General features: G+C 36.6%; 1 protein-coding gene across 1 annotated transcript in view; it reads right to left on the minus strand.

Annotated features, from left to right (window-relative positions):
• Nucleotides 1-2,029: 2,029 nt before the first annotated feature.
• The window catches only part of COL21A1 (collagen type XXI alpha 1 chain), a 78,983-nt gene continuing 65,933 nt past the window's right edge, over nucleotides 2,030-15,079 (minus strand). Inside the window, exons 19-29 of the mRNA XM_057414082.1 lie at nucleotides 14,790-14,843; nucleotides 13,419-13,472; nucleotides 13,001-13,072; nucleotides 12,082-12,117; nucleotides 11,662-11,706; nucleotides 9,576-9,608; nucleotides 7,101-7,247; nucleotides 6,949-7,003; nucleotides 5,945-6,145; nucleotides 3,557-3,634; nucleotides 2,030-2,802 (exon numbers count right to left, since the gene is read on the minus strand). Of these exons, the coding sequence (XP_057270065.1) occupies nucleotides 2,615-2,802; nucleotides 3,557-3,634; nucleotides 5,945-6,145; nucleotides 6,949-7,003; nucleotides 7,101-7,247; nucleotides 9,576-9,608; nucleotides 11,662-11,706; nucleotides 12,082-12,117; nucleotides 13,001-13,072; nucleotides 13,419-13,472; nucleotides 14,790-14,843 (963 nt within the window). The 3' untranslated portion in view covers nucleotides 2,030-2,614. The remainder of the gene's footprint in view (nucleotides 2,803-3,556; nucleotides 3,635-5,944; nucleotides 6,146-6,948; nucleotides 7,004-7,100; nucleotides 7,248-9,575; nucleotides 9,609-11,661; nucleotides 11,707-12,081; nucleotides 12,118-13,000; nucleotides 13,073-13,418; nucleotides 13,473-14,789; nucleotides 14,844-15,079) is intronic.

Consider the following 15,079-nt stretch of genomic DNA (forward strand, 5'->3'; position numbering starts at 1 on the left):
TATGCTCAATTAAAGAATCCAATTAAGACATGGTCTCATCACATGTGCATTCACTCTATAATCCCACTATATCAAATGAAGTAAAAAAATTAAATGATTGAGAAATCAGCTAAATTCTGAATTGATAAAATCTGATGAGGAGCAATAATCTAAATCACAGATTCCAGCTCCTTTTCAAACTGGCAACCTGTCACTACGGGGGTCCCCCAGAGATCGATAATGGGCCCAACACTGATTATTATCTTAATAAGTGATCTGGAAGGTAGGATCAAGTGTACACCACATTCCAGTATTTAAGGGTGGCAACAAAGATGAAGACTCCATTTTACAAGGAATCACATGGAAAATATGAGGGGTAATGGGCACATTACTCCTACGGAGATTCCAGTTGGACAGAAGAGGAAAATTTTTCACAATGAGAACAACCAGCCTTTGGAGTAATCTCCCCAGAGAAGTGATGGATTCCCCTATGTTTTTAAGATTCAGCTGGACAGGGTGCTGGGCCATTTTGTCTAGACCATGGTTTTGCCAAAATAGTTTGAACCACATGATCACTGAGGTCCCTTCCAAACTGGTATTCTACAATTCTGTGATTCCATGAAGATACAGGTTTCCAATTAAGGGAACAATAAAAGTAATTAAAAAATAAGGTAGATGAAAGGTATTTGAAGGGAAATACTGGCACAGATAAAAAGTGGATTGGTTCGAGAACAGGTTTTTAGATCAACACCACTGTCTTTTGTAGTGACCTTGCCCATGCTAACAAAGACTGAATCAAAAGAAAACAAGTTCAGAACACAGGAATTAGTTTGGAATCAGAACAGTAAAAAAACCCTGTTACTTTCTACATGAAGGAGTCCTGGTTTTCTGTTTTTATTCACTGCAGTTCTGACTTGCTCTTTTTTTTCAGGGAAAAAAAAAAAAAGCTTGCCTCCCAGGCTTGCCAGTCACATGATACATCTTACTGGAAAAGGCATCTTAATGTGGATTTAAATTAGCATGCAGTGTGAACAGCTTCAAAAAGTTCTATAAACATGTTGGAATCCTGATACTTTCCTGACCTAGCAACGTGTTTCACTTCCAGCTCCCAAAAAATAAACAGTGTGAGACTGAACACAGCAAAATAAGAGGTTCCTAGATTTTTTCTTCCACAAATTCAACCAATGCTTGTTCACGTGAACGAAGCAGAAAGGTGGTGCTCCCAGGGTGTTTTCTCCAGAGGAAATGGAAGGACACTAGGGAAAAACCCCACAGCTGTAAGGTGGAAAGATGCATGGTGGAGGGATGCAAGGCATCACTCTTTTCTGTGACACAGAACACAAGCAACTCTTGCAATCGCTTACCAATTTACCATCAGTTCTTTATAAAATTTTATTTTACCTTGAATGTCAAGCATATTACCAATCTCTGATAGCAGGACAACAGAAAAACAACACATTAGAAAAAGCCACTTATAAAGCATAGGTTAAGATCAATACAAAACTCTGCCTTAATTTAAGAAACAGATTTTAAATTCTCATGGGAATTGTGCCTTTGCTCTTTATGTAAAAGCAAGCAATACACCTCATTAGCAAAGCATACAATGAAAATTACACATAGCTCGTTTAAAATGCAAAAGGAATCAGCATAACAAACACTGCATCAGCCAGCAGTTAGACCTTTCTTGTAAACCTGCTTCTCCGGTTTGGCAACTGCAGTCCTTGGGGAGAAACAGCAAAGGCTGTTTAACTTAATTACACAGAACTGTTACATCGGGGTTATGCAAGCATTTTTAAATATTCATCTCGGTCAAATCATAGCTACAAGCCAGCTATAACAGGTTTTGGGGGGATTATTATTTTTTAATGCTATTTTCATATAAATTGAATCACCCACATGAAACCTTTTTGACCTTTTGCAGCTGACAGTACCATTTTCAATCAAAACTTGGCCCTATTGAACCAGTAGCTTTACCCTTGTGTTTCACCTTGGTTTTAAAGCAGAGTTGCATGGCAAGCAGGTGATATTGCTTCCATAATAAGCCCAAATATGGTGATATTGCTTCCATAATAAGCCCAAATATTTATCTTAATTTATAAAACTCTGATATATGCTTTTGCTCACAGAACACTCTGAGCTATGACATATGAAATGTACACAAGCAAATAAGATTCACACACACATGAAGTCAAAGCCAGCCACATTCTTTCAAATACTGTTTTTGTTGGCTGCATGTGAAAAATTTCACAGTAATTTATACCTGACCAATACCAATTAAGGCCTAATCCTGCTCCCAGTGGTGTCTCCAGCAATTTTGCAAAGGACTTCCGTGGTAAAAGGAGTATGACAGGACACCTAAATACTCAATATCAAATACTACCATTAATTTTACTCCTATTAAAAGTAGTGATCTCTTTAAAACCAATAGAGATACAGTTGATGCAAGTTGTAAAAAATTCTTGGAGTTCCTTTTCTAAAGGAATGTATAACCTTTGGGATCTTTATTTTTAATGTTTATAATGTCAGAGGTACTTTTGTTCTGGCTTATGGGATTATTGCTGGTCACCTTCCTGAGATTTGAAAGACCATAAAAGACAAGCACCATACCTATTCCTCTAAATTATTATATCACAAATTAATAATTTGGTCCCTTTCTGAATGGATCTCTCCCCACAATTACACTAAAACACAGTGATGGGTCACACATTCCAGGGGGTCCAACTGGTCCTGGAATTCCTGGACTGCCACGATCTCCATCTTTACCAGGTTGCCCACGCTCTCCAGGACGTCCTTCCTTACTCATACCCGGCGGACCTTCAGGACCTTAATGACACACATGCAATAAACAAATACATTATACAGTATTGATATTAAAATGAAAACAAGAGCAACCATGGACCCAACCCCCCCCAGCACGTTGTGAAGTACGTAGATAAAGTAAAACTTCATTTTCTAAAAAAGACACTTCTTGTCACAAATTGCTTATATATTTACATAAACAACATGATACCTTATTAAGACTTTTTTTCTTAAAGCACATGGAAACACTTAAAAATAGCTTTTAAAAGGAAATATAAACATCTACTTTAGCACACTCTTATACTTTATCATATAATTGGGAACCACCATGGCACTAAGCAGAGTCCTCCTATTTCTATTCATTTCTCTGACTTTGGATCAGGCCCTAATATCTCTTCCAAAAGTTCAACTTTGCATTTTGCATGAATACGCTGTTGTTAGAAAGAATATTTTCCTACACTAAGCAATGTTTATAAGTCACATGATTATATCAGGGCTCAGTTTTCAGACAATGGCTGGCTTCAAGATCCATCTATGAAGAAATAGCAGTCTTGGATATCAATCTCTAGTAGACCTATCTTATATTAAATAATGTGTTTTATGACAATTTAAAGGGCATGTAAGAGACAGAAATTAGCCATAAAACATATATGGTAATTAAGATGTGTAATAACTATCTACATTTTTTTAAAAATTATATCAACACATTCTCAAAACCTTTTTTTTTAAAAAAAATTATTAACATTCACTGAATCTGCACATCTGAACCACCCCTCACCTGGAGGTCCTGGGGGGCCTTGGATCCCAGGAGCTCCAATTCCTTGATTTCCTTTTGCACCATTTTTCCCTGGCAGTCCTGTGAATTAGCAAACACATGTATATCCATCATATTTGAAAAATCATGACAGCCAGGTGAAGTTTATGATGACTGGAAAAAGGGAAATATAACCCCCATTTTCAAGAAGGGGAAAATGGATGACCCAGGGAATTACAGACCAGTCAGTCTCACCTCTGTGCCTGGCAAAATCTTGGAGCAGATTCTCCTGGAAGGCATGCTAAGGCACATGAAAAACAACAAGGTGCTTGGTGACAGCCAGCATGGCTTCACTAAGGGGAAATCCTGCCTGACCAATTTGGTGGCCTTCTATGATGGGGCTATGGAACTGATGGACAGGGGTAGAGCAGTTGATGTCATCTACTTGGACTTGTACAAAGCGCTCGACACTGTCCCTCATGACATCCTTGTCTCTACATTGGAGAGACATCAATTTGATGGATGGACCACACGGTGGATAAAGAACTGGCTGGATGGCTGAGAAAGTTGGGGCTGTTCAGCCTGGAGAAGGGATGGCTGTGTGGAGACCTCATATCAGCCTTCCAGTATCTGAAGGGGAGCTATAGGGATGGTGGGGAGGGGCTCTTTGTTAGGGACTGTAGTGACAGGACAAGGGGTAATGGGTTAAAATTTAAACAGGGAAAGTTCAGATTGGATATAAGAAGGAAATTCTTTGCTGTTAGGGTGGTGAGGCACTGGAATGAGTTGCCCAGGGAGGCTGTGAATGCTCCATCCCTGTCAGTGTTCAAGGCCAGGTTGGACAAAGCCTTGGGTGGCATGGTTTAGTGTGAGGTGTCCCTGCCCATAGCACGTGTGTTGGAACTAGATGACCTTAAGGTCCTTTCCAACCCTAACTATTCTATGATTCTATGATGCTATTATCTTTGCACAGTAAGAATATTTTCCCCCAATGAATTTGGAAGTCAGCATTTGATAATACTTCTTAAATAAGAAGAGGTAGTAATTCAAAAGCAAAAAGTGGGATGCAAAATAAGCATTTCTTTGTTAACCTGCACAGCCTAACTGGGTTCTAAATTATCCTCATTTCTACTGAATTAAGAGGTGATGTAACACCTGTTACACACACAGCCACTATGATTTGAGGGAATAGATGAAGGGCAATTAAGAAATTTGCTGTCATTGCCTTTACACTGGGAAAGTTTTTAAGAAGTTCTATGAAGGAAGTTTAAGGTATTCACCACGGTTCCTGTAGAATGCAGAATATATAGACGATCATCTTCTACAACATATGGCAGAATTAACTCGTCACCAAAGAAACACTGAGAGGAGCAAAATACGTACTCTCTTACAGTAGCAAAAAAAAATCAGTTTCTTCATAGAAACAGATATCTCTTTTCCCAACTCTTACAGAATAACCAAAACTGTAAGTGCCAGCTCCAGAGGAAATCTGCACATTCTGCTATTGCAGATGAAATTATAAAAGCACTGCAGAAAAATCATCCTTACATCCAAAATTAATTTGATGTGCTAGGTCATAGTTAATAAGCCACAAAGAAACCAAATATTTACTAACCATTTGCCTGCTTACCCTTGGGACATTACTAGTTAACTGCATTTCATACAGTTTTCCTGATTATTTCTACACCATAGGAAACAGAGGTGATGCTGGGACCAGTTACCAAGTTACAGACTTTACAAAGTCTCTTGGTCTAGTTGCAGACTATATATGCATGCCTAAAGTCTTGCAAATACATCAGATATCAGCTGGAATGCTCAGGTGGATGATTTACCTGAAAGTGTAAATGTTAGCTTTCCTAAAAAGAAATCAGAATATTTAAGAAGAGCATGAAGGAAGGAGTAAAAATGTTTGTCAAATAAAAAGAGCAAAAGGAGAAAACCCCAGGAAACCAGAGTGAGCATAAAGTTTGTTGCATGCCAAAAACAAGTCTATAGGGTAGCAGATAGCGAATAGCCAGTGAATAAATACTGTTCCTTAAAACAGCAGAAACAGACATTTGGAAGAAACCAGAAAATATGGAAATGTTGAAACCCATTTGATCTATATAAAATAATCTAAATGCAGTTAAAAATATTTGTGTGAGACTAAGAACTCTCTAAAGTGACCAAAACAAAGTTTGACTATAGCAGAACTGAACACTAGCTATCTCGTTGTATTCTTGTATTTTATCTTCTTCTGGTTTGCATTCTTTGTAAGCGGTGAAACATTCACACTGCACCATGTCCTCAGTTATACTTTGTGATACCAACCCACCTCTTCCCTTAGTTCACCCTGCAATAATCCCATGCAAAACTCAAAGCAGAAAACAAAGTCATAAAGTCCATTAGCACCATGACACATGCACACAGTACCTCTTGTCCCACGAGCCCCAGGGCGACCCGGGATGCCCATCAGCCCTGGAATGCCATCATTTCCTGGTAAACCAGGAAACCCTCTTGGACCTTCAGGCCCTCTTGGACCTGGTGGTCCTGGAAGTCCTTGGGAAGTGCTTTGGGATTGACAATGGTTACAGTTTTGCAGCCTTCCACTCTGGAGGATGGCAGGCAACTGGGCTGGAAGAATTCAAACAAAAAATTGCTAAGAGTGTTGGAACAATAAGATATAAAAATATTTCCCCCTAGTCACTCATACAAGACCAGCTGCTTCTCTTTAGAGAGTATGATACCTTTAGGCAACAAGATGGTAAAGTATGGAACCTGTGGAATACATTTCCACACCTGTAGGAAAACTATCAATCAGCAATGTCAACTTTCAAGAAAGTATCTATAGAATCATAGAATATTTAGGGTTGGACAGGATCTTAAGATCACATCTACTTCCAACACACCTGCCATGGGCAAGAACGCCTCACACCAGACCATGTTGCCCGAGGCTCTGTCCAACCTGGCCTTGAACTCTGCAGGGATTGAGCATTAAGGTCATTTCCAACCCTAACTAGTCTATAATTCTATGATTCACAACTTCCTTGGGCAACCTGTTCTAGTGCCTCACCATCCTAACAGTAAAGAAATTCTTCCTTATATCCAATCTAAACTTCTCCTGTTTAAGTTTTAACCCATTGCCACTTGTCCTATCACTACAGTCCCTAACGAAGAGTCCCTCTCTGTCATCTTTGTAGGCCCCTTTTGATACTGGAAGGCTGCTATGAGGTCTTCGCGCAGCCTTCTCTTCTCCAGGCTGAACAGCCCCAGTTTTCATGGCTTGTCTTCATATGGGAGATGCTCCAGCCCCCTGATCATCCTTGTGGCCCTAAATGTATATTTATTTATTATAATTATATTTGTATTATAATTATCAGAAAACTTCTTTAGCACTTTAAACAAGGGAAGAAGAGTAAAGAGGCCTTCAAACTTACTTCTCAGCACATCTGAGCACACCTGTCGAATAAATTCTTCTGAAAATTCTCGTGCCTGAATTGAACAGAGAACAGTTAAAAAAACAGACAGTATGCATTTGTTTGGGGGTTTTAAGGCACCCAAAATGACAAGGCTGAGGTCCTATACATACAGGTTTTCCATCTGATCCAGGTGGTCCCGGGGGTCCTCTATCTCCCGGCTGACCTCTGAGACCAGGAGGTCCAACCAAACCTGGCAGACCAGATTCTCCTTTTTGACCATTGATGCCTCGAATGCCTGGATCTCCTTTCTCACCCTTCTAGAATGCAAACCAATGAAAAGCCAATCATATCTTCACAGACCATTGGGAAGCTAGGTAGCACCAAGCACACAAATTCTGAGAAAATCTTCACCGATTATCCTCATGAAATTAATATAAGTTGTCACTGAAAATTAACTTGATACTGATGAAATTATTTGACTTAAATTTATGGAAGTTTTCAGCTTCTTTAATAACTGTCTGATACAATTACTTACCAAATATAACTAGAAATAAACTAGCTTTTGTTTGTTTTTTACTTTAAGGACCCATTTTACTTAATAATTAACGCAAACTAAAATAGTCTTCCTAATTAACATATAGAAAGAAAGGATTTATTCATTTTTTCATGAGAATTAGATCATTTGTTACAGTACATTAACATTCTTAGAAGGCTGGAAAATTAGAATTGAAATTCTGGCATCACTGAAGTTCTTGGCAGACTTCCTGTAATAATCAAGATTTTTACCCCATATTATTAGCATATAAGATGAAGAAAAAAAGCAGGTTTTATTTTAGTTAGGGTACTCATATATACATATGACTAATAGCAACTGTAGACCATTTGCTTCACTGGTAAAGGTTAAAATACTATTAGAAAATATTTTGATTATCTTCATCAAAGTAATGTTTTTTCTATGCACGAAATTAGCTATTGCAATAGGTCAAGTGGAACTCCTTCCTGTGCTGGAGCCAAACATCAGTACAATGCAATTTGGTACGGGATCAAGACTAAAGTTAGCATACTATGTTTGCTCCCTGTTGAGTTTTTCTTTCCATTTTTGCACAGCTTCTGCATAATGTTAACAGTTGCTTCAAAATTTTCTTTCACCCTTTCCAACCATCAAAGATGGAATTATGGAAATAAGGCAGCAATATGACAAAACTTATTGGAGCAAATAATGTAAATTTAAGAATCACTTGGGCAGTCTCCATAAAGTTACACTGAATTTTAAGTTACGGTATTTATATTATTTTGTATTTTGTATTATTTCTATATAGTACTTATCAAAATTATTTACATCAAGAAAAGTTCAAAGCTTTCTGGCTTGATCTGAATGAGTAACAATGCCCAGGGCTGTCCACATGACAGGGTTGCAAGCTTCAAATTCACTATTGGATTACTCAGTCTTATGCAGACAGACAGCCACTAAAGTAAGGCAGGTATTTTCTCCTCTTAAAATAAAAGAGAAATTGTACAAAATGTGACAGATGTCAGTCAAGTGACTAAGAGCAGTGCTGGAAAGATGTTCTACCAGCAAGATGGCATGCATGAACTGAACAGCAACCCATACCCTCTTCCCACTTCAGAAGTTCTACACTAATTCAGAACTGACTTTTTCCAAAGATGTATATGTATTTTATTTCCTGGATACAGTCCATTTGAATGTTGTATTTATACTCTTAGTTACACCATGTAGATTTGTACTTGTTAGTTTCTATTACATAACTAGAAATGTTTTTTTCATTTAACAAGGTCAGCAAGGCTCAGAGATAAACATATGGAGCAGATGCAGCTGCCTAGGGCTATACTAGAGACTGTATGTGCTGGGATCTGAAAATCATGCTGTTCTTGTAGCTAGAAGTTGTTTGTTTTAATTTTAATTACTTTTACAGCTATGGACTATGTTTACATAACAGAATCCGACTTGCAAGCTGATTTATTTGGACTAAATGTTAAAGGGCCTAGAAAGCATTAAGAACCAGTGAAATATTGTAAAAGTGGCACCAATTGTAGAAAAACATTACAGGCAAGAAACCAGTATAGAAACAGCAAGACAAAATGCTGGAATCATCAGCACAACTGCCTGCAGAACTTGCCAAAAAGCAAATTAAACTGTTGAGGGAATGTTTTCTGCAGTATACCTCGGTCTTGTAACACTCAGCCACATCCCATGTGTGGCATTGTTTTTTGACCATTGCTATTAGCAAAAAGAATAAAAAAGAAAGAAAGAAAGGAAAAGCGCTCAGTAAGTTTGGAGAATTACAGACTGAAGAAACTTTTGATTGAGGAGTCAGAGTCCAACAGGAGACAACATATTTTATAAAAGTATAAACTCATTTTATAGGTCTGATAAGTAAATACCATGGCATCATTGTATCTTAGTGTAGAGTAAGAATTATTTATTATTTATTTATTATAAGAATTAGTAGTATTAAAAGGACTTTTCAGAAGCAATTATTATTACTATGATTTCCGATACTTAAAAAGGCTAGCTCTATAGTATGGAAATAGGATTGCAAACATACATTTTACAGATTTACACATAATCTGCAAAGAAATGGAATAATTTTGTAATACTGTATTTGTCATTACAAAATACTTACCTCTCCTCGTTCTCCACTCAATCCTTCTAGTCCCTTTAGGAATTAATAGGAAGAAAAACAACAACAAAAAAAATAAAAACAAAAAAACAAGTTGAGCCAAATTACTTGAAATAAAAAAGATAGTATTTTTGTCTTTTGTTTTCAAGAAGTAATCACAAATGTCAATTTTTAAAGATTCTGTGATTGTTATTTATACAAAAAAAAAACAAGCTGTATGGAAGGATGGAAAATGTATATTGTGGTGAATTAGCACTTTAATAATACTTTCAATATCATATACCAAAAGGATAATTTGGGAATATATCATACATATTATAAACAAATAGACATAATACAGACAAAAAAAAACAAAATAAATAAAATTGTGTTCTAGCAAAAGGAAACACTTGAGTTTACCTGTTTAATACCATCTCACTTGGCAGAAATCAAGTTCAATGCCTTTGAAATGCAAATGCAGTTTAAAAGCAAGATTTTGCATGTTGGCAAATTATTTTAGTGTCATTTCTGCCACACGGTCCAATGGTGTTATTGATTAAGTTCCATGGTAAGATGGTAGTTCAGTGCAGGCTTTTTCACTTTTCTGATATACTGTTATGGACAAGGGAATGCACCTTTGAGAAGTCCTGAAGGTCTGAGAAACCTTGGAAAGACCTAGTGCTGTCTACCAGAAGTATCTGAATGACTGTTTTTTTGGTTGCTGACCAAACCAGATAAGCATGGGAAACAATTTTAGACTAAGCATGTATTATTTTTTCAGCTTTCTACAGAAAACAAAAAAAAAGGGAAAGCAATTCAATTTCATCATTCTATCTGAAAAAAATATTTAATGTTTTCTTTCACTTTGTTTTATGCTATGATTAAAATAATAAACATATGAAAAATTTCTCCATTATTTGCAAAAATAATAAAACAAAGTGTAATTTGTAAAATGTTAGAGTTGGACACTACATTTGGTTAAAATCAGTGAACAGCCTTTTAGTTGAAACTATTTCTTTAAAAAAAAATCTGCTCAGCTTTACTATTGGATTCCTGTCAACTTACATTCCCCTGAGAGTGATAAAACTAGGCTAACATACAGTGTGGATCTCCTGCCCGTGCCTCAGTGGAACCAGCTCCTTCTGGCTAGACAGGAAGCTGTATCCATGTTGTAATTCTGAAAAAAAGCAACCATGACTTCCTTCCAAGTCTCATTTTAGATATGTACCTCTAACAAATACTTCTCTGTTTAGACATGACATAGACAACGGAGTTAACAAGTATTTATAAATACTAACAGTTATTTGCTGTGGTGTAACAAGATAGCCAACTATGACACAATTAGAATACATTGGCCCAGAGCTAAAGAGAAACAACTGGATCTCACTGATTTTCAGCTGAAACAGGAAACATCTGTAATTTATGAGTGCAGAAGACGTCAATAATGCTCCTAGTATAGTCTAGGAGGTAATCAACTACATGAAAGTGTAGCATGGTACATGCAAAATCTTAACAACTCAAACATCACTCTTACAGCCTTTACACAGAAGCCACTTTGTGCTGTTATCTGCATTTTGTATTTATAGCTGTTTCATGAAAATTTTTAATGTTTAAGGACTTCATAAAATAATCCAGAAAAATGTACTTCTGGTCTGTTTCTCAATATATATCCCAGAACCACAGAAACATGTAGGCTGGAAGGGAGACCTCCATGGGTTCAAATTCTTTTTCAGAACAGATCCAGCTACAGCAGGCTGCTCAACACCCTGTTCAGACAGTTTTGTCACAGCTGCTGTAAGCAGCCTTCTCCAAAAGCAAAATGCTTCTCCTGTATATCAAGCTGGGATTTCCTGCTTTCCAACTCGTGCCCATTTCCTCTTGTCCTTCCACTGTACACAGCTGAAAAAAGTATGGCTCCATCTTCTCTGTGTTGTGTTTATTTTAAACATATTAAGGTTATTTAAGAGGAAATTTATATAACTATGTAATCACTTTATGCATAACTACGTATCACCTGATGCAAAGATGTATCCTTGTTGATGGAAATAACCTTAAGAAACAAATAATGAATCACGGCTCTCTTGAATGAGGATTGCTATTAGAACAGTACCTGTAAGCCTGGATTTCCTTGTCTTCCCTTTTCTCCTTTCAGTCCCTTCACGAAAGAAGCACATGTTCTTAGAATACACATTTATCTGGGAGACATAACTAAACTATCAAAAATAACACAAACAGGTAAAATCTCTAAAATCTCATCCTAAACAAGGCCAAATCAATCTGAAAAGTTACTCTTTAAGAGTTCAGACCAGAAATTGCAGAAGGATAAAATTTCTGCTCTGAACACAGAGGAGTCAAATTAAGATTTAATTAAGAATTAACTCGTTAGAATATAGCAGGTAGGCAGCTGCTACTGCTCAAGCAAACCTTCTGTGGACCTTAATCTTAAAAAAAAAAAAGCTCCTGAATGAACACCTCAGACTTGTAATATGAGTATTGCCAGACGGTCTCATTAAGAAACAAAGTTGAGTACCTGCATACCATTTTCACCTTGGTTTCCTTTGTCCCCCTGCAAAATATTAGAAGTCTCCATTGTAACTTGATCCATCTCAGAGACATGTAGTCTGTATTTTAACATAGTAAATACAAGAGAAGCATCTAATAGCTTTTATTTATACAAGTGAAAACAAATCATTTTGTCCCCATGTACACAAACGCTGAGAAAAGTACAGAAAGTTACACTAAGAAGGGAATCGGTCACAGAACTATCAAAAAGAAAAGTGGATACTCATATATCGAGGTCAAATTAAAAAAATACAACAAAATGAGGTGGAAAATCCAACATGATTTTATCCACTCAGTGTATGGGAGTGGAAAGGATTGTAGGCATGGAAGAGGAGCAGTATTGCTGATGGGTTAAATTTCATCTGAAAGATAACACTAAGTATACTTCCCTTCACCCATAGAGAACTGAGTATAAATAATTTCTGTAATACTTATTATAAGCCCACTGAATGCAGAAGTTACACATGACATGCCAAAGGAAAAATATCTTTTTCATCAGAAAAAAAAAAATATATATATATATTTTGCTCTAGTTCTTATGGAAGCCTCCACAAAAGACTGTACAATAGACTTTAGAGATGTGGTAGTACTTGCTAGAAGATGTAAAGTAAATATAGAACCACAGATCATACTATTATGCACTATAATTCATAATGGAAATTTCATTAATACCCATGTCATAACATTTCATGTTAACAGATTCTTCATTTAGGCCACTCTATGAAAAATAACCATTTTCCCACAGAACGGGCCTTCCAAAATATACCAACTATTCTCTAATAATAACGGCGTGTATAGGAAAAGGAGTTCCCTTAATAATGATCACTTGTAAGAAAAGCACTTCCAAGAAAAGATGAAATTAGTGTAAAACTGGAAAGAAACCTTACCTTTATACCCTGGGTACCAGGAATACCTGGGTAGCCTGGTTCACCTGGAGCCCCTGGTATTCCTAGTTCTCCCTGAATAAGACAGTAACTCTGTGTCAGTGATGTGCTCAGTAAAAACATGTATTTCGTGTATTCTCAATACACTACATACTTCGGCTATGATATTTTGAAATTTTGTAACTGAGGCTGATTGAAATGTCTGAAGAATTCATGAAGGGATGTTGAATACAGAGAAGCCACAAAAAGGATCCCTAACTCTAAGCTTCAGTTTCCAGTATCTGTCTTTTTTGTTTAAGTACTGTTTCATATTGAAAAAAATGCCTTGTAACTGATCATGGAAAATCATGGAAAATCAGTATATCATGGAGAAGTAAATTAATCCCTTCTTTAACTACAGTACTTACAGATTCATATTTACCTTGGCTCCTGGTGATCCTGGTTTCCCCTGCATTCCAGGTTCTCCTTTATCACCCTATATAACAATATAAGAGTGTGGCTAACACATCTTTTTTTTTTGTCACATGTGGTATGACTAGCAAAAAAAACAGACACTGCTGGGAAATTTGCATTTAAAAAAAGGCACAGCTAGTGACTGAAACGCTAAAGTTCTACTCCCTTACATGAAACCTAAAGTTTCAACTTTCTCACAGGAAAGATGAGATGCAGATGACAACATGTGATCTGCCAGCCTCTGCTCACCTGTCCCTTCTCTACTTGCCTAATTTCCTTTGCTCGGTCATACCATGTTTGTGCATTGATTTCATATTTCCACCATCTTATTTAATAAAACTCTGAGAATCCTCAGACCTGTCTGAGCCAAAATATCTATTTATGTTTCTTTCTTTATTATAGCCTATGGAATTAGGAATATACTCAGTACAAGGATTTTCATTAAAATCTAAGAATTATTGGTTACTTCCTAGTGCTGTTGCGTAAGAATGAGGTTATTAAGAATGATTCAGAGAGAATCAGCCTGTATTCTGAATGAGAGATACAAAGCAAAAACATTCTTCGCAAATGAAAATAAAGCTAATTTTAGTCACTTCATAGGTATTCAATCTTCTTTACCATAGCAAACACTGACCACTTTGAGAAATGTTAGCTTCAGTATACAATTTTAAATAAATATGTACTTTTGGATATAACATTAAGCATGTGTGGAAATTGAGCTAAATGTAAATACAAAATTCAGGAAATGGATTCTAGATTCCTAAATTTTCTCTCGGACATAAAATTTGGTGCTTACTGACCAAAACTCATCTTGGAGCAAATTAAAAGGTTACACTAACAGATCTGGATTTATAGTATCTCTTTTGGTTTCTGAGAACATGGGTCAAATTAATTATTGCTGTAGCTGCAGTGCGATCAAAAAAGTTACATCTGAAATAAATTTGGCTCCTTGGGTGGAAAAAGCAGCACGTAACATTTTTTAACACAATTAAAATATAAATAAATGTAACATAGGCAGAAAGTTCTGATGTATACTGAGAATTATCTGGCTCCCAATATTGCAGAATATTTTCCAGGACTCAAAACTGAAACGATGTCTCATGACCATTTCTGCAATTGTTCCAAACCTCATGGGATGACAGGCACCATATATTGAGCTATATTAAGCTGTCTTGAGACTGAACTATCATATAAGGTAATAGAGGGAAAATCATGCAGCAAGTCACCAATATTTAATATGCAAAAAAAATGGGCTGCAAAATCCTGGTGTTTTGTCATCTGTAAAGCAGTCTAAAGCAGTCATTCATCAAATCACAAGCAAATTAATACAAACATTTACCTTAGGCCCAGGAGCTCCAGGTAGACCAAATGAGCCTTCTGGTCCCATCAAACCCTACGTATTTGTGAAAAAGACAATGACAGTTCTATACTCATCTAGAGGAATAATGTCTTCAGTATAGTGTATTAGTATGATTAGTATTAGCACTATATTACCATAGTGAAATAAGTAGACCAGGAAACATAATGTCTCGTCATATCGCAATGCAGGCTGTAGCTCTGATACAGCACAGTGGATTATTTAGACCTTCGATGGCCTAAGGAAGGGCTACTGTGTAATGGAAAAAAAGC

The sequence above is a fragment of the Pezoporus wallicus genome, unplaced genomic scaffold (genome assembly GCF_028554395.1).
Source record: "Pezoporus wallicus isolate ANWC-B61680 ecotype Strahan unplaced genomic scaffold, APGP_CSIRO_Pwel_v1 contig_6428, whole genome shotgun sequence".
NCBI lineage: Eukaryota > Metazoa > Chordata > Aves > Psittaciformes > Psittacidae > Pezoporus > Pezoporus wallicus.